Here is a 23,247-nt window from a genome sequence, read left to right as displayed (position 1 = left end):
ATTTGTGACTGTCCCCAGCACCCAGGTGAGCACACCGAGACTCAAGACATTTGTGACTGTCCCCAGCACCCAGGTGAGCACACCGAGACTCAAGACATTTGTGACTGTCCCCAGCACCCAGGTGAGCACACCGAGACTCAAGACATTTGTGACTGTCCCCAGCACCCAGTTGAGCACACGGAGACTCAAGACATTTGTGACTGTCCCCAGCACCCAGGTGAGCACACCGAGACTCAAGACATTTGTGACTGTCCCCAGCACCCAGGTGAGCACACCGAGACTCAAAGACATTTGTGACTGTCCCCAGCACCCAGGTGAGCACACCGAGACTCAAGACATTTGTGACTGTCCCCAGCACCCAGGTGAGCACACCGAGACTCAAGACATTTGTGACTGTCCCCAGCACCCAGGTGAGCACACCGAGACTCAAGACATTTGTGACTGTCCCCAGCACCCAGGTGAGCACACCGAGACTCAAGACATTTGTGACTGTCCCCAGCACCCAGGTGAGCACACGGAGACTCAAGACATTTGTGACTCATGACGCCTGCCCTAGTTGGTGGGTGGGGGAGTCGAGACTCAAACCCAAAGCCATATCTCTGCAGACCTCTGCTGGTGACCATGCATCGATTGAGTGCCTGCTGTGTGCACTACTGTCCTAGACACCGGGACTCTAGCAGGACCCATCAGTCCCCGTCTTTGCCCTCATGGAGGTCACATTCCAGCTGGGAGGGAGATGACTCAGAGTGCCGAGGGGTGACCGTAATTGGTCAGGGAGGAGGTGACTTCTGAGCAGAGGTCTAGAAGGCAAGAGGGAGAGAGCACTGTAAGAGCCCGGAGCATGGCAAGGTGGACAGAGTGAATCACGGGTGCAAAGGCCCTGTGGTAGGGAAAGGGGACAGAGAAGCCAACGTGAGAGGGATGGCCACGGCGGGGCCCCGTCAGCGGGAATTTGACTTCATTGGTGATTTAACGCAGTGGCCACCAGCCCCAGTGACACGCGGGCTGCTCCTCCAGGCACCTTGTTGTTAAACTGTTAGGAGCCTGAAGTCAACCACAGTGGGAGAATTCCCCCCATGGAAACCGGTCAGGGCCACAAGAACAGCTTTCCTCCTGGACGGCCCGTTGCTGAACAGTCACCTGCAGGTCACTGGTTTTCTGCAGGGAAACGGGGAGGTTGGATTTCCTGAGAAGTGCTCCCCCTGGTGGCCGGGTGGAGAACGGCCTGCAGGGCCTGAAGCCGCAGGCACAGGGAGGCGGTGGCTCCGTGCAGGTTGGGGAGACCATGGCCAGATTGGTCAGTGGAGGGAGGAGGAGGGACTCTAGAGGTCTTGGAGGCAGAATCAATGGCCTTGCAGGGACAGCTCGCATCTCAGGTTCAGGAAGGTGACATGGCTTGAACCCAGTCGGCCAGGCCTGACTCCCCTGTCCCCCAGGCCTCTAGTTACGGCTCTGGGACAGGAGGAAACAGGGATGTCCCTGGCTGCCCCTGAGGTCAGAGCGCCCGGCCCACCTCTGTCAGGGGCTGTCGGGAGGGGACTGAGACACTGGACACTGGAAAGCCCAGCCCCCGGTGGACCACAACCAGGGGTCTGACTTCCCTCCCACGGAGGTCGGGTCTCAGGAGAGCTGGGCCAGGGATGGCCTGGATATCCCAGGACCTGCAGGGTGACTCCCCAGCCCAGAACCTTCCCGGGGCAGGGTAAGGATGAGCCGGGGGCAGCAGGACTGGGCCCCGCCGAAGCTCCGAGGAGCAGGACCTCAGCAGGGCTGCCTGGGCCCCGGGCTGCTGCCGGATCTGCCTTCTCATGTGCCAAGGACGGAGGGAAGGGCCAGGTGGACCGCGGAGATTCTCCCTCAGTGAGCAGGGCAGGAGGCCAGAAATGCCTGTCTCGGAAACTTCAGGTGGAATCAACAGAGCAAGTTTGTTTCCTCATCCTCATCTCTACTCTGCCTGTGAGCAACCTGAGGCTCGGAGAGGCTGTGTGCTTTTCCTCAGGTCACACAGCTGGTCTCCCAAAGACTCCACAGCTGCAGCCTCACTCTGCATCCTGAGCATCCCGTGGGTGGGAGACAGGCTGGCTTTGTCCCTCTTGGGAACATTTGGGGCTGCTGTGAGGTTGAGGTTGGAATTCTGGGCAGGGAAGCTGGATCTGGTCCCTTCTCCGGCTGCACCTAATGATCCAGGCCCTGAGGGTTCAGGCCTTTGGAAAGGTGGTTTCACTGGTTCTACTGCCATTGACGGGCAGCTCTGCCCCAGGGCAGAGGCTGAGCAGAGGTCAAAGACCTGGACCGTCCCCAGCTGTGTGTCCTCGGCAGGTAGCCGAAGCCTGTCCATGGGAGAGAGAGAGAGAAGCTAGCGGGGCAGTGCAGGTGTCCCTGGGGCAGCTCGGAGGGCCTGGGAGGAGCAGGGCAGAGTGGGATACCCAGGCCCGGACTTCCTGGGCCCCGTGTGTGCTCGCGTGGGTCTGTGCGCAGAAGAGCCACGCTCCGACAGCCTGGCGTTTTCACTGTGCACCGGGTCCCCCAGGTGATGTGGCAGCCCTGCTACCAGGTCCTAACCCCGGACGCACTCCAGGAGAAGAGCCAGGTGTGACTATAATAGGGCCACCCCTGATGATGACCGGCACCCGCTAGGGGACCAGGAGAAACGGCCCCTCCCAGCCTCGTCTGTTTGTTCTCTGGGCACTTCATGGGACACCTCAGGCCAGTATAAGCCCTCACTGGGAAGCCCATGGTCGTGCCGACCCCCTCAGCTTCCGGGCAGCGAGGTTCTGGGTTTGGGAAGGAACAGGCCACAGGAGGGTCAGAGATGCTGATGGGGTCCCTCCAGAACAGCCGCCCAGCTCTATGTCCTGGCCGACAGGACCCTGTTGATCCATTTCCAAGTCCTAGCAACTCAACTTCCCAAATGGTCTGGATCTCAACTCCCTGGAAGGACAACTCAGCTATTTCCCAACAGTGAGACCTTGGGCAAGTTATCCAACCTCTCTGCGTCTCAGTCTCCCCATTTGTGAAATATCATCTTCGACCTTGTGGGTGGGTCCTGAGGACTAAATAACCCTCCACAAGAAGTGCCTGGAACCCGGTGCCCAGACGCCATCCCCGCTGCTGGTCCCCTCCACTCCTGCCCTCTGAGTCGGGGAGCATGCTCCAGCGCACAGTGTGACCAGGACACTCCCTCTGAGAGCTGCCCGCTGCTCTCTGGTGAAGTGCAAAGCCCGAGCCTGGCTCCTGGGGCTTCCCTGGTCCCCTGACCCTAACCCTTGGTCCCCGGAGCAGCAGCCAGTTGTGGGCCCCAGGGTGGGGCTGTCATCAAGTCCAGGGCAGGGCCACGGCCCAGGCTCAGCCAATGGGCTGCGCTCTCTGGGTTCCTGAGACCCCAGAGGACGCCATCCTCCCACCTCCCTCCCTCCTGCCATCTGTTTCTTCTCTGTGACAGTGACCTGTCACACTGCTGCCCGCGACACTCCTCCAGCCTCAGCCCAAGTCCCCTGCCTCCCCCTGCCGGCGGTGCCGTGGCCTGGTGGCCTCGCAGGCCCTTCTGTGCCCTTGAGCCTCTGCCCTGCGGTCCCTGCCGGCAGAGGCCCTCCCACCGGCTTCTCCTGGTCCTGGAGGGTCACTCAGACACCGCTGGCTCAGGTGGCTCCCTGCTCTCAGCTGCACCCCAGCGCTCCTCAGCGCAGCCCTGGGGCCTCTGCCCTCTACCCCGGGTTCCCCTCACAGGGACCTGTCCCCTCCCTCGTCTGACCCAAGACCAGAGCCTGGGACCTCCACTGCCGTGCTCAGTGGGCTCCACACGCCCTGGTTTCCAGGACGGGGGTGGGGGGCTCCCTTAGGGCCTGCTGTGGGCACAGCCTGGCAGGGGCAGGGTCCATTCCCCACTGACACGGGGGTCGAGGGGAGTGAGGAGAGGGAGGTGGGGGAGCGGCCCTGAATCCCAATGAGCTGGTCCCTCACCCCCCATTAACTGTGGTCATCTAGAAACTAGCCGAGCCCCCACCCCGGGCCCAACCCCTGCTGGGCTCCAGCCACAGACCGCTCCCCCCAGCCCTGGCTCCTGCAGCCCTGCCGGCTCTGCCCTTCCCCAAGGCCCTGCGTCCCCTCTGTCCTCCGTGAGCTCCCCCCTTCGCTCCCTGAGCAGTGGCCCCCACAGAACTGGCCAGGTCAGCCTGGCCAGCTAGCAGGGCAGGTGCCGGGCAGGATGTCATAAGGGGCACCAGGCCCAGCGCCCCCAGTGACCCTGGCCCAAAGCTGCATGGGTACAGGCTGACCCATGGGGCAGGGGAGGGTCCAAGGCCTGAGTCCTTCTGCCTGGCGCCCGCACTGGGCCAGGCTTGGCCCCGGGTCCTGGGGACCGAAGCCTGCAGGGGTGCTGGGGACGTGCCCAGGGGTCAGTCATCAAAGTCAGGCAGAAGGGGACAGAGGGATTTGGGCAGACACAAGGTCATCAGGACCTCCACCTTGACTCTAGGTGACCAGCCTTGAAGCAGAGGCCCAAGAGTCCCGTGGGGTGGCCGATGCCTCTTGTCCCCTTCTCCATGGAACTGAGCCAGGAGGGCAGGGCAGGGGCAGGGGCCACAGGACATGGTGACTCTGGTTCTCCACACAGGTCTGTCCTGAGGACAGAGCCAGCATTGTGATGTCACAGCTGGCTGTGGCTCCGAGCTTGGGAGAGCAGGAGAGTCAGCTGGGCCCCGCTCCTCCAATGCCAGGCGGTGGACAGGCTGCCCAGCCCTGCCCCCGCTCGCTGCTCCCCCCAGGCACTCGGCTGGCCCAGCAGGTGGCCGAGGCAGTCGCCCTTGCTCCCCTGGGAACCCTTGGTGCTGCCGTGCAGGGTCCCTGCAGCTCGTTGGAGGTGTGCATCTCAGCCCCAGCCCAGCTCTCCAGCAGGCGCGCATGAGTGGTGCCCACTGGGTGGGCGGGCGGTGGGCATGGAGCTGTCATGAGGGCCCTCCCCACACGGCTGCCCCCTGAGCCAGCCCTGCTCTCAGCCCCACCTCTTTCCCAGATGCTGTTGGAAGTCAGTCCCTCTTGGAAGATCTGGGGCTCATGGGGTCCTACCAGTTGTGAGGTGGCCGGGGTGATAATGCCACTGCAGAGCGGCACTCTCAGTCCTATATCCCAAAGGCCCTGGACTTCAGATTCAATGAGCCCAGAGTCCAAACCCAGTTCTGCTGTGTGACCTTGAGTGGGTCCCAGCCCTCTCTGAGCCTCGTCTCCTTCCCTGTGTAGCGGGATTGCTAACCGGCTGCAGAGGACTGGCGGGAGCAGGAGGAGGAAGCCACTGCTGTGACCATTCTGACCCGCCACCCCTCCTCCATCCCGCGTGGCCTGGGGTGCTGAGGGGCAATTCTGGTGCCATGGACACAGCCCAAGGAGCTGACCCAAGCGATCCTGGTGACAAGGACGGGGACCTGCAGGTGCTGCTGCAGGAGCTCTGCCAGCTGCAGGCCAAGTACGTGTTGTCCCAGGGCCTGCTGTGCCCTGCCTTGGCCCCAGCCCCAGCGCTACCCACAGTGAGCCCAGTGGCCAGGACGTGCAGAACTGCCCCAGAGAGGTAGAGGGGCTTGCCTGAGTCCCTGGGGGTCACTCCGAGAAGCCACTACAGCCCCTGTTTGCAGAGGCAGACTGGGGCTGGCCCTGCCCTGCCCTCTGCCCTCCAGCGCTGACCTCGACGGGGCCCAGGTAGGCCACCTACTGGACGCTGCTTGCTTAAAGTTCCTCCCAGATTCAGCACAGGGCGTCCTGGCCCGCTGTGGGGCTTCTCTCCACCATTGCCCACGGAGAACCCAGGCCCAGGGAGGTGGCGCACCTGGCCAGGGTGGGGGGGTCTGCCTCCTGGACGGGCCGTGGCCACCACCTCCCCGCCCCCAGGAGGGGTCTGTAGGCCACACCAGACAGAGGCGGCTGCCCACCCGCTCCCTGCGCCTGTCTGGGACCCAGTTTGCTCAGCAGTAAGACGGGATGAGAGGCCCGTGGCCGACTGATGGGCAGAAAGTGGCCAGCTCAGCACAGGGCCCAGCAGGGGCCCACAGAGGTGGCCCTGGCAAGGGGCCATGCAGGACGGGGTCCCACGCCACGTCCTTGCCTCTGGCCCCACAGGCAGAGGAAGCTGAAGAGAGCTGTGCAGAGGCACAAGGTGTTTGAGGACTACCTGATGAAGGTCCTCGAGAAGATCCCCAAAGGTACGGCGCCTCTGCTGACCGGGAAAGGCCACCACCGTGGCTGAGAAGGGCCGCGTCCCCCTCCTGGTCCCCGCCCGGGCCCCGGCTCGTCCTGGCTCTCAGGCTAATGGAAACAGCTCCAGTGACGGGGACCAAATAGACTGATTCCTCCGCACGAGGAGCCCAGGGCCGCGTTCCACGCCCAGCCACGTGAGCCACGGGGACAACCGCCACGGGCCTCTGCACACCCGCAGACCCGGCCGACCCCAGGTCCAGACCACGCACAAATCCCACCCAGCCCAACGCCCCGCCTGGCCCTGGCTCCTGAGCAACAGGCCACAGCTCAGGGACCCTCTCGTCCTCAGGCATTACTCAGATTTCAAGGCCACACGGGACCTGCGGGTTCTAGCTGAAGCAACGTCATCTCACATCAGGGACTTGGGCAGCCTCAGATTTGGGTGTCCACGGGGGTCCCAGAATGCCCCTGGGATACTGGAGGACAGCGGTATTTTGCCTGTCTGTGGCGTTTTGGTTTTGCTATTGTGGACTAAGAGTGGGTGCTTGAAGGGGATACGGCATGATTTTGTCTTATCATAATTTGTTCCAGGGTCCACTGTCATAAGTGCTGGAAGTTCATTAGAAAAGGGGAGACAAAAACTTTGATTATTTTTTATTTTAATATTATCAAAAACAAAAAATAATGGTCAACATTGATTAAGTATTTACTCTGTGGTAAGCTCTTTAGCAAATCTTTATGACACCTCCTTCCCAGCCTTGGGCTACTGTGCTACCCAGGTTCAGAGAGGGTAAGGAGCTTGCCCAAGATCACACAGCCAGGAAGTGGTGGGCTAGGTGCAGCCTCTCATCCATCCGCCTTCACAGCCGCTGTGCTCAGGGCCATGGGAGCCCTAACCCCGCCTGAGGGTCAGAAAAGGCTTCACAGAGGAGGCCACCTCTCTTGGGGCTCAGATGGACTCAGCAAAGAGCAGGCACAGGGCTGCAGCCCCGGGGCACAGTGGCAGGTTTGGGGCTGGTGGGTCCCATGCAGGAGGTGGCAGGGCTGCTGCGGGGGTGGCTGGGGCAGGGCCTCGGGTGCCAAGCCAAGGGCGGGTGTGGGGCTGCTCAACTCGGGGCTCAGCAGCAGACACCCCACCCACCTGGTCAGCGCCCGCCCCGCCACCCTCCCTGTCCCCACAGACAGCAGCCTTCGGGAGGAGCCGGAGTCGGCCCTGGTGGAGGCCATGGTGCGGCATTACGGGCGGCTCCTCACGGCCAGCCAGGAGGCCCGGAAGTGCCTGGACACCTTCTCCCAGATGAACCAGGCCCTCCTCCAGAGCCTGGAGTTCCTGGAGGAGGGCCACAGGACTCTGGTGCCGGTAAGTGCCACCTGGAGCCGGTCACCCCAGCCAGAGCGGCTGGGGACCCATTTCCTGTCCACCCCAGGGGACCTGGGTCTCCTCCCCACCGTCACTCTGCCTGTGCTTCAAGGGCCTTCCGTGGCGTAGGAAATCCAAGAGCTCTGGAGTAGGCAGACTGGGCTTCCAATCCCAGGCCACCCCTGACCAGCTGCAGCGTTTGTGTCCTGTCTGAGCCTCAGTCTCCCTGTCTGTCAAATGGGGCCGACACACCCTCTCGTGGGACACCAAACACAAACTGTGTCACATGAAGTGCTCTTGCTGGAGGGGGCACACGTCCGCGGGGGAGCCCACCCAGCAAAGGCAAGGCGTCATGGAGCCTATACTGCCATTGCCATGTGAGGAAGTGTGACCAGTTGCTTGGTTTGTCCCAGAGGGCCACTGTGGGATGTTCGGAGCGTCTCTGCCCCCTAGTGGCAGTGCTGCAAAACTATGCCACTTGGTAGTTTCTTTTCCTTTGAGGGCGGGATCCACGCAGGTGCCGGACACTGGGAGAAGCAACTAAATGAGCTTTATCTCATTTAAGCCTCCCTCCAGCACCTGCAGGCAGGGCTGTTATTCCTGGGAGACTTGAGAGGAGATCAAGCAAGGGTCGGTTGAATCCTGTCCTCACCCACGAGGTGGAATCCTGTTCCCTGGGTCCCTTCCCTGTTACCTCTAATAGCTCAGAACACTGCGTGGAAACGGCCCTCATCCGAACCACTCATATTTGGGGAAGGGGCTTAAGTTTTGCCTTCAGTCGCAGCCGTGCTGTTCTCATTTTTGAAGCAAGGAAAGGAAAGGCCAGAGAAGTGAGGCTGTGTCTGCCCCGCGTCTCCCCGCTCGCAGCCCAGAGTCCGGCTGGGCCAGGGCCGGGGCCAGCTGGGTCCCGGTGCCGCCCAGCAGGTCAAGGCTGGAGCACGCAGCCTGCCGGCTCTGGCTCGGGCGAGGGACATCAGGCCTGGGCAGGCCCTTCCCGCGTCTCCCGGGTACAGCAGGAGCAGCCCCAGCCACTCAGACCACAGTGGGCAGGGAGCTTCTCGGGGTGGCCCAGGCAGATGCCCCCAAGAGTCTGCTGCCCCACGATGACCCAGGCCTCTCACCCCAGAGCCTCAAGATCCAGCTGTGTCAGCTGCAGAAGAAGTGTCACAGCACGCAGTGGCAGAGGCTGAAACACAGCATCAGCTACCAGAAAGACGTGGGCGTGGACCCACATCCACACATCCGGAAATACAATGTGAGTCCTGTCTGCTGGCCGGGGGGTGGCACCCCTGCCTCCTCAACCAACCATCCCCCCAGCACAGACAGACAGACAGACACAGACACAGAGACACCGAGAAACATGGACATACACACCGGCACACAGACAGACGCACACACAGACATACAGAGACAAGTACAGACACACACACACACACACGCACACACCACCTGTCTCTCCTCAGCTAAGACGGGGAGACAGACAGTTAAGGACCGAGCTCCGTGGAGAAGCAGGACTGGGCCCGCTGGCCTGTCCCAGGGCCTGGGATTGTACCAGGCCGTAGTCAAACCTTATGTGATTTTTTTGGCCAATAATGGCATTTTAGGTGAGTTACTGTGCAACGTCGTAGGCCTGGCTGTGCTGAGCACAGGGCCAAAGTCCTGGCCAGGCACCAGGGTGTCCAGCTCTGCTCCGCCCCTTGCTGGCCTCAGGGATGTGGCTAGCTCCCCCCAGAGCCCCGGGTCCTCGCTGTAGCCAGAGCCAACAGCCTGCACCCACCCCGCCCAGGCTCCCTCCCCTGGCAGGATGCGGTCACTGAGTGAGTGCGGGACTTCTTGGCCCCGTGGACTGTGCCTGTGGGACCTGGGTGGGCAAGACCTGCGGGCTGGCTGTGGCGGCAGCTGGACTGGACAGTCGTGGAGTCCTGGCTGCGGCACCTGACCGTGGTGCTGGAGGTTCGGGTTCCTCTAGGCCCACCCGCAGCCCCCTGCCCCTGGGGAGACGCGCAGATGTCTCCTCTGAGAGGAGGACCTGGGCTCTGGGGGGAGAGGCTCTTCCAAGCCCCGGGAGCAGAATACAGGCAGGCGGAGGAGGCTCCAGGCTCCAGACACTCAGGCCTGCGTGAGCTGGGGCAGGGGCGGGCAGCTGGTGGGGCCTGAGCCTCCGTCCTCCTCCTGCAGGGCGAGCTGCTGGACTACCTGCAACTGACCGTGGACAACATGGCCCGGCAGTGCAGCCGCGCAGCCCACAGAGTGCCCGAGAGCCTGGGCCTCTTCTCCAAGCTCGACTGGATTAAGGTGAGGCCAGGGGCTGGCCACTGCCCCCCACCCCCTGCAGGCCTCCTGCCTGAGCCCGTCCTGGGCCTGCACCCACGGCCCCCACCAGCCCTCCCTCACGGCTACGTGGTCCCGTGCTTAGGACCCAAGGCCCCCGAGTCGGTCAATGAACTTGAGCCCCATCAGGTGACGGGTCAGGGTGGGTGCACAGGGGAACTCCTGTCGGGCCTGATCTTAATGTGCAGCCCCCTGGACGTCACCCCACACACACACTCACACACACACACACTCACACAGCATACACACAATGCAGACATGGATGACGCTCTTTGCACACCAACAATACTCGTGACACACAGACACACCTGAACACTCGCACACGCGCAGACCCAGGTAGGGTCACACAATTACACACACGAGTGCCCCAGAAGGAGGAGTTCTAGGGAGTGAGGGGCCGTCTGCACTGGATCTTCAGTCGAAACCTCAATGCTGAGCCAAGCTCAGCCAAGTTCATTCTGGTCCCTCTTGTGGTTGCTCCTGCAGGGACCAAATGAAGCAGATGCTTCAGTGTCTGCAGCACACTCAGAATCACACGCTCCAGAACACGTTTGTCTCCCCAGAACATGCACTTGACATCTGGCTGCTTTCCCTCAGCCCCGCGTTCTTGAGGTTCGGCCACATTGTAGCCTGCATCGACTCCTTCGTCACTGTTTATGGCTGGGTAGTACTCCACTGTGTGGATAAGGCACATTTGTTCTTCTCCATTCATTACTTGAGAGAGTCTTTTACCTTTCTAATGGTGTTCTTGGAAGCACAGATTTTTTAAATGTTGATGATCCAATGTTTCCACTTTGGTTGTTTGTTTGCTGGTGCTTTGTGGGTCGTGTCTGAGAAACCAGTCCTCGGCCAAGGCCTCGAGATTCACACCTATTTCTGGTGTGTGGCCATCTTGCTCTCCAGATTTTGACCCGTGTGGGGCGGGGCTCCAACTCCATCCTTCTGCAGGAAGCTGGCCTCTTGTCCTGATGCCATTTTTTCTTTAAAAAAAAAAACCACAATTCTTTCCCCCATTGAATCGTCTTGTAACTCCGTCAGAGATCAGTCGACTGTGAACAGGAAGTCTGCTCAGCTCTGGTCCATGGATTTACATGTCTTCTCCTCTTTTTTTGGGGGGGAGGGGGGTATCATGGATTGAACTCAGGGCCACTGGACCACGGAGCCTCACCCCAGCCCTATTTTGTTTTATTTAGAGACAGGGTCTCACTGACTTGCTTAGAGCCTCACAGTTGCTGAGGCTGCCTTTGAACTCGCGATCCTCCTGCCTCAGCCTCCAGAGCCCCTGGGATCACAGACATGTGTCACTGCACCTGGCCTAACGTCTCTTCTTTGGTCAGCACCACTTGTCCTGATGCTGTGGCTCTAGTGATTGGGGGCGGGGGGGGTATGATGGGGGTCACCCAGGGCCTGGCACACATTAGGCAAGACTCCACCCCGAGTGACTCCAGCCCTTGGGTAAGTGCTGGAGTTGGGCTCCGCCAGGCCCCAGTGCCTCAGTCCCCAGGCAAGTCTGGTGCCCAGGGTGGGGGATGGGCACCAAGGCTCAGTGGCACGAGGGGACCCTCCCCCTCCTGTCCCTCCTCTTCTGCTCTGGCTCCATCCTGCATCCAGACTTGCTCCCGGCATTGGAGGCCGGCTCAGGGAGACGCCCCGTCCCAGGATTCCTAGCTCGGGGCACCTATGGGCAGGGCTCTTCTCTGGGGTCCCCTGTCAGCAGCAGCCAGCAAGAGTCCCCTTGAGAGGGACTTGTCACAGGAGTCTTTCAGGCCAATTCCAGGCTGCCATGAGACTCGACTTGGGGCACATCCAGCTGGTCTGTCTGGCTGGCAGCCCCAGGTTGTGACTCCTTCACGTGCTGTAGGAACGTCGCTGCTGAGTAAGGGCACGTTCATCTAAGTAGCCACAGCGTATTCACTCAATTTTCTCCCCAAGAAAACAGAAGAAGTGACAAGGTAATGTCAGGGGGTCCCCAGGGCCCCCCCATAACAATCACATCAGGCCTCGGGGTCAATCTGTCAGTCCTCAACCAACACTAATGAAGTCACCCAAATGTGCTCAGCATTGACAGGTTTGGAGGTGGGGACAGAGAAAGACTCACCTGGTCCTTCAGAGAGGGAGAGGGCCCGGTCTAGTGGGAGCCTGGAGGGAGCAATGAGAAGGGGCAGGTGGCCGTTTTCAGGAAGTCGTCTGCCCCTCCTAGGCTGTGCAACTTCAGACAAGTCACACGACCTCTCTCAGCCTCGGTTTGCTCATTTTCCCAGAGGCACTGCACCCGTCCTTTTGAGAGTTGTGGGAGATGCAGGCCAGCCTCAGACAGGACAGTGTTCTGGTCCCTGGAAAGGTGGTGTCCAGGGGCCAGAGTCCTGTTGGGTGAGAGACTGATGTCCCTTTGCAGGAATTCATGTTGGAAAAAATGGAGATGGTGAGAACGAACTCACTGCTCACAGAACCCAGAGAGTGCTGGGCAGCGGACAGTGCCAAGGACCCGGAGCCCAGGAGCTTCCCCAAGCCCTGCAGGAGCTTTCCAAAGATGCAGGACCCACCCCCCAGCACCCCCCGGACCCCCGTTCTCGATGCCCAGGCCTCCGAGTGCTCCAGCCCTCACCCAGGGCCCACAGCATCAGGACCAGTCCTGTACCCGCCTCGCCTCTTTTCTCACCACCGCCAGCCCACGGGGGCAGGGGAGAGCGGGGGCAGAGGGGGTGGGCAGGGTCCTGGGGCCAGCTGGGAAGGGTGGCAGGGATGGAGTTGGGGCCTGCCTGGGTCAAGCAGAGAAGAGGAAGAGGGTGGTGGCAGCCAAGCAGGGGTCCCGGGTGGCAGCCGCACACCCAGGAGCCCAGGCTGCGTTTCTCACTGTCACTAGAGAACCTGGCTCCAGACCTGCACCGTGAGGTGGCTCCTGAGACGGAGCCCCCGATGCCCGCTTGCTATTGCCAGCTCCGAGTCCCAACAAATCTGGAAAGCACCACCAGCCATGGGACACGCAGGAGGCGACAGGATCCCTGACGCGGTGCTGAGTCTGTAGGGGGCCTTCCACGCCCTCCCTGAGGGTCAGGGTGGAGGCTGCTCTGGGGGCACCTGGCAGGGCAAGCCTCCCTCTGGCCTGTAAAAGCCTCAGGGAGTCCCTGACCTGGCCCCCTGCAGCCCGACGTTCTCAGGTCAAGCTTGGAGAAGGTCCATCTAAGTGGAAGTCACTGGCTTGGCTTCCTCCTGCTGTCGCCAGGGCAAAGCCATGCAGCCACCCCCACGGCCCTCAAATGACCTCTGGGGCCATGCCAATGAGGTCAAGCCAATTTATTGCTCCTACGTCGTTTATTCAGCTGAAGGTTTAGGGTAAGGGCAGATGATCTGTAAACCAGGCAGCTTAGAACAGGTGCTTGGCCAGTGGAGCTGGGTCCACGCTCTTCCAGGTCCCGAGGGAGGCACGGGTGGGGAACCTTGAGCAGGTCTTGGCCCTGAATTCATTAGGAGGCTAAGCACCGTGTAGGAGGCGGAGCCCAGGCAGGTCTTGAAAGTAGTTTGAAAAGAGAACCAGGGCTGGGTGCAGTGGCTGTGCCTGTTACCCCAGTGACTTGGGAGGCCGAGGCAGGAGGATTGCAAGTTTGAGGCCAGCCCCAGCAACTTAGGGAGACCCTCTTTCAAAATAAAAACTTTTGAGAAAAAAGGTCTGCGGTGAGGCGCTTCCATGCGGGGACGTGGGTGGAGCCCCTCAGTTCCCTTTCTCCCTTGCTCTTTCCAAAGAGATCTAAGGGGTGCGTCCCACTAAGCTTCCAGTGTGGAGGGTTGGGCTGAGGCCAGACTGTGGGCCTTACCAGAGGTGGACCCTGCAGTGCACATTCCTCACAAGTCCTGGGGTGATGTCCCTGCTGTGGGTCCCCAGAGCACAGCTTGAGAACCTCTGCTCTAGACCTGCCCCAGGATCTGCCCCAGCAGGGCCACAGATACCCCTGCCTGGACTTTGGATTTCCACCTGCGTCCTGGGGCTGCACCTGGGTTTGGGGGACAACCACCTGCTGGTCTGGCCTCCTGGGAGGGTCTGGAGAACAGCGTCCCCTAGGCCCATCTCTGGCTCTGTGGCTGTGCCTGCGGGGCTCTGTGGACGGCTGGTTGTCCTGTCTGTCCCCTTTCATCTGCCTGCTGTGCATTTGCTGGTCTGGTTCCCATGTTTTGTCACACTGCTGGGGGATGACAGGACATGTCCTGGGTGTGGTGGCCGGGATATCAGTCTATGCCCTCAGCTGGCTCTCTGAGGAGACCCTGCCTCTCCTGGGCCATGGAATTGACAGGTGGCGCAGGGCACCTAGTGGGCTGCTTGTCTGGGGCTGTGGGGCACTCGACCCAGGGCTCAAAGTCCTACCTGCGTAGAAGCCAGCACTCTGGCCCCGGGTCCCTGCTGAAGGCACTTTATTCAAGGTTGATGGGAGACAGGAGGTGCGCTTGAATCTGTCCCCTGAGTGGTCGGTAAGAGGGAATTTACGTGGCCCTGGGGAAAGGGGAAAGGGGAAAGAGGGCAGCCTGGGTGTGACCCGGGGTCTTGGCAGAAGTGAGTGCACCGTCCAGGGGGGACTGGCAGCTGCTTTGAAATTGGGGAGCTTCCGTCTCTCCATTAATCTGGTCCCTCTAGGGCTACTGACCAGGGTGAGGGTTGGGGGTGGCTGGCTTCTGACCGGGTCCCTAGGTCCCCGAGGCCTGTTCTTGTTCTTGAGATTCCACTTCTCAGAGACTTTGGTCTCCTCCTTGGGTTCTGCGCCTGCGACCTGCATCCTGAAGACCAGCTTGAACAGCCTGGAGCCAGGGAGTTGCCCTTTGAGGGGCGGGACTCACAGGCCTGTACCAGAATGCTGGGGCTGGCCCTTCTGGGTTGCCACACTGTCCAGGGACAAGAAAGTTCTCTGCCCTGCCCCCGCCCCTTTAAAGCTCCCCCTGGAGGAGGGGGGAGGGAAAAGCAGTGTGATGTCCCTGAGGAAGTCCATCCCACCTGACCCCACAGCTGGGCCCTGGGACCCCAGGACACACCAGGCCTGGGGAGAGGACAATTTCTGAGGACCAGACCTGCCGACAAATTCCAGCTTTGAGCAACTTGGAGCCTGGGGACCTCCCCCTCCACGCTGGAGGAGGGGGTGACGTCAAAGCTGGGCCTAGGAAACCGGCTCTCGGGGGAGGGTCCGTCTGTGTCCTTTTCCCATCCTGCACACTGGAGTCTACCCCAGTCCCTCTGGGTGGTGGTTGAACACTCTTTAATGTTCATTAACGCCACCTGTGACACTTGCCGAAAACAGAGGTGCCCGGGGCTGAGTTCTCAGAGATTCTGCATCTGTGTGGGGGCCCGGAAGTCAGGAATTTTAGGAAGCTCCCGGCTGGTTCCGGTGCCGACGGCTCCCAGATCCCAGAGTGAGGAATACTGGGTATTTCAACATTAAAGAGGAATTTTGGTCCATATTTTGTGGTCATCGTCGGGAAGGACTTGGAAACATGAGATCAGCATGAGTGACACAGACAGCCGGATCTCATGAAGACCGGAACCGCGTCAAAACATCCAGATACTGAAAACAATGAGCAGGGGAAATGTCTGGTATTTCCAGAGCTCTTACAGATGAAAACAAAACCATTGCCAGTCTTTCATAGGAAAATCACAAAAGTGTTCTCCAAACATGGAAAGTGTTTCAACCATATAGTTTTTGCCCATCAAAAAAAATTAAGCTAATATTCAAATGCTTGTAAAATAGGCTCTCTGATACTGTAGTCCTATTTGCATAAACTCTCTGGAAAGTCATTTGATAAGAGGTCCAAAGGGTTCATGTCCCTTGGCTCTATAATCCTAGCTCAAGAACTGAAGTTAATAAAGCCAGAGCTACTTGGTTCCAAATGAGAGACCAATTCAACTTGGCTTAGGATAAAAGATGATGCATGGAGCTGTCAGAGTAAAAGACCAGAGAGTCTAGCTTGAAGCACAGCTCCATCCAGGAGCACCTGTCAACGGAGTCCTCTCTGGCGTCCGGCTTCATCCTCAGGCTCAGCATGGACAAGCTGGCGCCCAGCAGCCTCGGCCCTGCAAGCTCTGAAGGCAGAGTCAGGGGAAAGGAGAAATACTCTCTTTCCACATGCTCCTGAGCAAGTCCCAGGATTCACCATGATTGGGTCACCTTGGGTCATGTCCCCCTTTCCACAAATGACTCATTGGCCAGGCCTAGTCTACAGGTCCATTCCTGAACTAACCTCTCTAATTGGGGTCCAATTTTTGAGCTTTGGGGAGATGGAATATCTTCCATGGCTAGCAGCCATTCCCCTGGGGCCAGTGGTGTGTGCCACGTGAGCCCCATGGACTGAGCGAAAGGGAAGGGGCTCCCCCAAAGGGAAATCAGGACACTGTCATCAGAGGGAGACAGGACCAGGTGCCGGGCAAGCAGACACAGATATGCTCCGGACAGAGGTGACTACGGTTCTCTACCAAGATGTCCTTCACACCACTGTGTAGAGCAGCCCAAAAATGCTATATATACCCCAGAGGGAAGCCCTGGAAATTATGATAAAACTTTATGATTCTGCAGCCATCACATGTTCTCAAAGCTGTTTAAGGAAAACTCTCTCCAGGGCATAAAAATAAGTGGGAAAAAGGAAGGAAGAACATAAGCCAAATTTAGTAAAAAATATATGTATAAAAGAGTAGAGCCCGGCACGGTGGCACACGCCTGTAATCCTAGTGGCTCGGGAAGCTGCGGGAGGATCCCGAGTTCAAAGCCAGCCTCAGCAAAAGCCAGGCCCTAAGCAACTCAGTGAGACCCTGTCTCTAAATAAAATACAAAATAGGGCTGGGGATGTGGCTCAGTGACTGAGTGCCCCTGAGTTCAATCCCTAGTACCCACCCACCCCCCAAAAAAAGAGTAGAAAGAAACACTGTTGGCATCCTCAGGGAATTCGTTTCGGGACCCCCAAAGATACCCAAATCAAAGGATGTTCAAGTTCTTTATATAAAATGGTGTAGTATTTCCATATAACCTGCTCACATCTTCTTGTATCCTCTAAATCATCTCTAGATGGCTTATGACCATGTAAATGCTATGGGGGCAGTTATTGTATTGTTTAGAGACTATGACAGGAAAAAAAGTCTGTGCATGTCCAGACAGATGCATGTTTCTCTCAAACATTCTCAATTGGCAGTTGCTCTGAATCTGCAGGTGCACAGAGCCAGGTGTACACCAGAGAGTTGCTTCTAAGAGAGGGGATCCTGGCTCTATGAGGCAGTAGCAAATACAAGACTCACCCATTGTGGCAGGTTGAATAATTGTTCCCAAGTTGCCACCCTGGAGTCACATACACTCATCCTTGAGCCAGCGCCCCCTGGTGGACAGAGTATGCATTTCCATCTCTTGACTTTGAGTTGGCCATGTGACTTGCTTTGGCCAATAAGATGCAAGTGGATTATGACACTAGCTGAAGTGTAAAACATGGCTGTGCAGGGCAGCTCACTACCGGTGAGCTTGACTGTGGTGAGAATGTTCCCTGGTTTCAGGAGGATGAAGGCCACCTGGAACAGACACAGAGCCAACCTATAACATGGATTCACCTGAATAATCCAGTCATCGGTCAACCCACAGGCCCATCAGAGAGAAATAAATGGTTATGAGTATAAGCCAGGGAAAGATTGGGGCTGTTTGTAACACAGCAATAACTGTCTGATACACCCACATACTCATTCACATTCCATGTCTCTCCAAACTAAGAGTCACCCTCACACGGGGAGTCAGTCCACCTGAAGGAATGGTGTACCCCAGAAAGCTGGGGTACTTAGAAGTAGGGAAAGACTCTGCCACAGGTGATAGCAGTTAGCTCTATATCAGAGGATTCTGGTTTTCTATTTTCTTCCGTATAATTCTTTTTCTTTTGTATGTTTTCCAAAGTTTCCATGTTTAACTTTTATAAAATACATTTTGTTTTTGAAAATTGGAAACCAACTGTTTTGCATCTCACTGACCCTAAGCTGGATGTCCCCAAGAACAGGGCTCCTTGTCAGGTCTTTCACCCACACGGCCGTCTTCAGGGCTCTTGGAACCTGCACACTTTCTTTCCTCAAAGTGCATCTGTCACCTCTGGTGCCCCCTCCACCGGCCGCTGCTCTCTGAGTAGGTCCCCCCCCCCCGCCCCCGCTCTCTAGCCTTGAAACTCGGTGTCCTATTCTGACTCTGCTCCCCAGGAAACATCTGGAAGAGGCTTCCTTACCACGGCCAGCTGGGGAGGGGCCGGGCACCCCAACCTTCCCCCCTGCCCCTCACACAGGGCTCTATGTCCTGTCCCGCTTGCCCTGGGTCAGGAAGGGCGGGGCCCCTTGGAGGTCTGTGTTCTGAGGCTCCAGGTGCCAGCCTGGCCCATGGCGCTCCCTGGGAACTGCTCCACATCCTCACACCTGTGGGTTCCTCTGCCTGCCTCAGCCTCCCGGGGCTCTCACCCCTCACGGGCAGCTGCTTGGGCTTTCCACAGACACGGTCTCGTGTGAGGCACTGAACCCACAGAGTGCAAGAGTGGGCACCCGGGGCCCCTGCTGTTGGGCACCGTGGAAGGGGCAGACCTGGGGGCTGGAGGTGGCTCCCTGTGCCTGGCTGGAGCTGGATGGGGGTGGAGGGGTGTGGTGAACGGGGCTCCCGATGGCACCCACTGCGAGAGCTTCCAGATAGGGTGCCCAAGTGCTGCTGGCAGGCCACCGTGCCTCCTGGTGCCATCCCCATGCCCCTGAGTGTGAGAGGCCAACCTTACACGTGACTAAGTTACACTCCCCGGCTGGGTGCTGAGGTGCTCAGTCGCAGAAATGTGGCTAAGCTTTCCCCACCCTTCTTGGGTTCGAGGGTTGGTATCTTTGTGCTTGGGTGTGTCTTGCTACAGCCCCATGGGTAAAGCTACGCTCACCTGTTCCTTTGTAATATAACCCCTTGCCCTGTTTAGGATAGAATCTTCCATGGAAGTGCCTTGTGTGTGTCCCCTTCTCTTACTGTGCCCTTGGGTGTGGCCTACCCAGGTGTCAGTCAACCTGCTGACAGTGGCATCATGAAGATAGACTCAGCCCCCTGAAACCTGACCCCTTGCCTCATTTGAATAGCTTCTCCTCAATAAAAGGGGTCAGTGCGTGCTCTCTCTCTCTCTCTTCCTGCAGACCCTTAAGGTCAGAGAAGCCGTCACAGCACCCCCAAAGAAAAAGGTATTTGGGTCTCTTGTGTGGTTATTTTGTGCAACCCAGTCAGCCCAATTTAACTGGAGTGACCCCTGAGCCTTATAGTCTCGAGAACAGAAACCCGGCACCTGAGCAGAGGCATCGGACTCCTACCTCCCTTTAATGGGCGTCAAGCACTCAAGTGCGTCAGTTTCCAAAATGAGCGCTGTCACTATCTCAGGAAGAACTATAAGAAGAAGAGCGTGCATGCGTTGGACGCTTGCTGGATGCAGGCACCTTGCTGAGCTCATGGCGGAAGCAACTTTCCTCAGGAACCCGTGGGAAGGCCAGCTCCCTAGTGCGCATGAGAAAAGGAGGCTCAGGGAGCTGTGGCCTGGCCAAGGGCTCCTGGGGACAGGCTCCAGGGCTCCTGTCACAGCGGGGGCTCTCGGCCACTGCAGGCTGAAGGACTGTAGTGGAGTCTGAGTGGCGGTCCCCCGGTGGAGCGAGGGAGGCGTGTGCTCCTGAAGGCCCTGCTGCTCAGTGTGGCTGAGGACCTGCATCTGGGCACCTCCTGGGAGCTGGGAGAGGCAGCCCGAGCCCTCTCACAAGTGCCCTGGTGGCAGCGCCTGGCGGAGCCCGAAGGCGTGGCTCTCCTTGGCGGGGCTGAGCCTGGCATCGCCCTCCAGGGAGGGAGGGACCTGGGGACGGCAGGCCATGTGGAGGGCTGGGGCAGCTCTCTGCTTCTCTGAGCTCCCCTGCAGGGCTGGGGATGCCAGCCGCCCATCACTGCCCGCTGCCTGCCGCCACTACTGAGCTCACGCTGCAGGACCCTGGGGAGTGGCGGGGGGCAAGTCACCCTACCACGTGCTTCTGGGCAGCCTCCTTCCGCCCTGGTGTCCTCCCCTGTTCTCTCTTCAAGCTTCACCTCCTCCGCCATGAAGCACTCCAAGCAGAGCTCTCCCCTGGCCCCAGCCCCTCCCCAAGGCGCCCTCCCTAGAGTGCTGCGTGCTCAGTCTCCACTCCGTCACCCAGACTCTTTGCCCCTTCCCTCGAGGAGTTCTCAGGAAGAAAGGCTCCGTCCGACCACACACCAGCACCCAGCGCGCACACTGGCCCAGAACCTCCCTCCGTGAATGTGTCAGATGAACACAGGCACAGAGCAAATGGTGAATGCACGAAAGAAAGTCTTAAGCAAAGAAATTAATATCTAAGTGGAAATTTAAGGAATGTGTAGGAGCCCAAAGTGAGGGATATTTGGTGGGGTTCAGAGGAACCCTGGCTGCAGGCTGAAGACTGGGACCACGGCAGGCGGGCAGCCAGGAAGGCTCCTGTGTCATGGCACACTGTGGGAGGATTTGCCCAGAGTGCAGCAGAGCCAGTGTGCCCCAGGCAGGGATCTGAGCACAGCTTAGCTGGGTCCCCTGGCTCAGGGTCCTCCATGAGTGTCAAGCTGCTGGCCAGAGCTGTGGTCTCCCCTGGAGGCTCAGCGGGGGATCTGGAGGAGACCAGGCTCATGGGCGAGGCTGTGGGGAGCTGAGGTTCTCATAGGCTAGTGGTTGAGGGCCTCCAGAGGGTCACCCGGATCTGCTCACTTCATGAGAAGGTGAGAGAGCAAGGGGACCGAGCAAGCCAGGCCACGGGCTTTTGGGAACCTAATCTTGGCAATGACATTCCGTCACCGTGGTTGTGTGGCCAACAGAAGGCAGCCCCGCTGCGAGGGAGAGCCTCACAGGAGGGTCCTTTCCCCGCAGGTTTTGTGGAGCTAAGAACAGGTCTGAAGTCCAGCATCGGCAGCAAAGTTTTACTCCGTGGCCAAAGAAGGGGGCAGCAGGAGCCTGGCTCGGGGACCAACTCCCCACCCCCAGGGGTGGCAGAGCCAGACACGGCTGCAGAGCTTCGCAGGAGGGGTGGCACTAATTTTCAGGAAGGGGGTGCAGTTTCGGCATCCAGGCACCACCTGGTGTCTTTCCCTGTCTGGTCCTTGCTGGCCGCTACCATGGCGATAGTCAATGGTCCTGGCCCTGCTGGGTGTCATTTGGCATGGAGATTAGATGATAAGGAGGCTCGGGTCTGTTAGAGGCGTGGGCAGCCATCTTGCACCCGGCTGGTTTCAGCTGGTTCCTGCAGGAGACCCTCCTGGCGGCCTGCTCTTGAGGGACAGCACGGCCAGCGGGGCAGGCCGACCGCGGAGACAGGCTGTGCCCTGCTCTGGTGGCAGCTGTGCGCTGTTGGTTAGAGGTGAGTGGCTTGGTCCATTCCATCCTCAAAGGAGTGTTACTCAAGGGCTCAGGAGAGCGGGGAGGGTCCCTGGGGACACAAAGCAACAGGACTTTGTGTCCCCACCACAGGGGAGCCAAGACAGGACCCCGGAACCTCCCACTGACCTCAGCTTTCCAGAGACCATGCCAAGGCTCCTCCCACTGTGGAAGCCAGGGGCATCTGTCACCTGGCCCAGGAGGCACTCAGCAGGCAGCCCTTGCTCTCTGAACTCAGAGCCCAGGCCCCCGAGCTCACAGCCGGGCAGTTCTCTGGGAACTTGGCCCCTCACTGTCCTTCTGGGGCTGTGGGCCCTGTTTTCGCAGCAGAGGAACCGCACTGGGTGGGGCTAACTGCCTTGGGCAACTGTTTCTCCTCCAGGATTCTTGCCTCACTTCTGAAAGGCCCGAGCAGCTGTTTGTGCCGGCAGGCTCTCGGGGCGCAGGAAGCCTCGCTCCTTTGGTGGACTCGGCCTGCGTGCCCATCTCCCTGGGAAGAAGCCAGTCTCCCTCCCTGGGGGGCTCCCTCTCCCTCCTCCCCCCCATGGTGACTGTGCGGTCTGGGCAGCTCCTTCAGTGCAGAAAAAGGCATGGCATGACCTGTCCTGGGTCCGATGGCCACACTCCTTGTTGAGCCACCCGGTGTCCTCAAGGGCAGGACAAGGGTCTCTGCCAGGCCAGGGCCCAACAGTACAGGCAGCTCACGCCTTTCCTCTGATGATGCAGTGGGTGACATGTGGCTGGGGGGGTCTCCTGTTCCACCCCAGGAGCCGCCTCTCTTCTGACACACTCCTTCTACCCTGCCGTATTCCAGAAAGTTCTCCCTTTCAGCTAGCTCATCCTCCCCCTTCTCTGATCCCATTGTTCTTCTTGGGAAGATCTTTTCCCGACTTGCCCCTGGGGGTGGGAGCTAGGGCACCCGCTGAGCCCAGGGCCCCATGGTCCTGCTCCCTGGGGCTGGGGCCGGGGGAGGCCAGGAAGGCCACTCCAGCTCTTCTTTCTGATCTCCCAGCAGGAGAGACCCAACATGTCCCAGCTCATGGCTAGGGGGTGTCAGCGCTGACCTGTGGCCACGGAAACTCCAAACCACGCAGGGCCTGTACTTCACAAGGGGCCAAGTGCTTTGCCCTGGGGGTTCCTGGTTCCCAGGCAGAGCACGAGGAGCCTGCAGCTGCCGGGCAGAGCAAGCACCAAATGGCACCAGGTGAAGAGCCCAGGAGGGGCCTGCGCTGCCCTGGCTCCCCCAACACAGGGTGGCCCCTGAGCCTCCCCTGCAGCAGCTCTGCCTCATTACCTGGGGGAGGGCAGGCGACCCCCCCTTTCGGGCACAGACACAGCCTGGAGGAGCGCCCTCCTGCCACCTGTGCATCTACACCTTCTAATGTCACAGGGCAGCTCTCAGGCCTCAGCGTTCCCTGTCCCCTCAGGCTTAGTCACAGGGGTGAGCAAGAGTCAGGCCCCAGGCCTCTACCAAGCAAAGCCACATTTAGTGGGCACTTACTGGATACCAAGTACAGGGTCAGGGTCAGGGCACCCCACTTTACAGACGCCGAAACAAGGCTCAGAGGTGTGATGACTCATCCAAGCGGTGATGCCAAGGCAACTTGGCACACGTTTGGTGGCACTGCCCACCCTCATCATCACCATGTCTGCTGTCCCCTCCAAATCACAGTGTCAAGGAGTCAGCACCTCAGAGGACAAGAATCTCCACGGGGTGGAGTGGGGGATTCATGGCTGCTGGCCAGTCCGGGAAAGCTTCCTGGAGGAGGAGGCAGACTGAAGGAAGGTGGGATTTGAGAAGCAGAGCCTGTGAGACGGGCGTTCGGGAGGGCCAGGTGCTGAGAGGTGGGAAGGCACGGGGAAGGCTCTAGGCACTGGACGCCATCCTCCGAAGCCCCCTGAGAAGTGGGGAAGTCAGGAGGAGAACAGGAACGGCGCGCTGGGGCCACGTGGGGAGTGAGGGGTCCGACCTGGGA

The 23,247-nt window shown here is 59.4% G+C and overlaps 1 protein-coding gene across 1 annotated transcript; it reads left to right on the top strand.

The window, feature by feature from the left end:
- The first annotated feature begins 5,363 nt into the window (after positions 1-5,363).
- Ccdc197 (coiled-coil domain containing 197) lies at positions 5,364-12,880 on the top strand. Its single transcript, XM_077109010.1, has 7 exons — positions 5,364-5,458; positions 6,106-6,188; positions 7,365-7,543; positions 8,670-8,798; positions 9,722-9,838; positions 12,270-12,576; positions 12,738-12,880. The coding sequence occupies exons 1-7, from the start codon at positions 5,364-5,366 to the stop codon at positions 12,878-12,880; spliced, it is 1,053 nt and encodes a 350-aa protein (XP_076965125.1).
- Positions 12,881-23,247: the final 10,367 nt, after the last annotated feature.

The sequence above is a fragment of the Callospermophilus lateralis genome, chromosome 3 (genome assembly GCF_048772815.1).
Source record: "Callospermophilus lateralis isolate mCalLat2 chromosome 3, mCalLat2.hap1, whole genome shotgun sequence".
NCBI lineage: Eukaryota > Metazoa > Chordata > Mammalia > Rodentia > Sciuridae > Callospermophilus > Callospermophilus lateralis.
This window is presented reverse-complemented; position numbering and strand designations above follow the sequence as displayed.

What these genes read in the sequence shown, in the direction of transcription:
- Ccdc197 (XM_077109010.1), top strand. Translation starts at nt 5,364, where the DNA reads ATGGACACAGCCCAAGGAGCTGACCCAAGCGATCCTGGTGACAAGGAC. An exon ending in CCTCGAGAAGATCCCCAAAG is followed by an intron (nt 6,189 to 7,364) that starts GTACGGCGCCTC and finishes CTGTCCCCACAG; the next exon opens with ACAGCAGCCTTCGGGAGGAG. An exon ending in CCAAGCTCGACTGGATTAAG is followed by an intron (nt 9,839 to 12,269) that starts GTGAGGCCAGGG and finishes GTCCCTTTGCAG; the next exon opens with GAATTCATGTTGGAAAAAAT.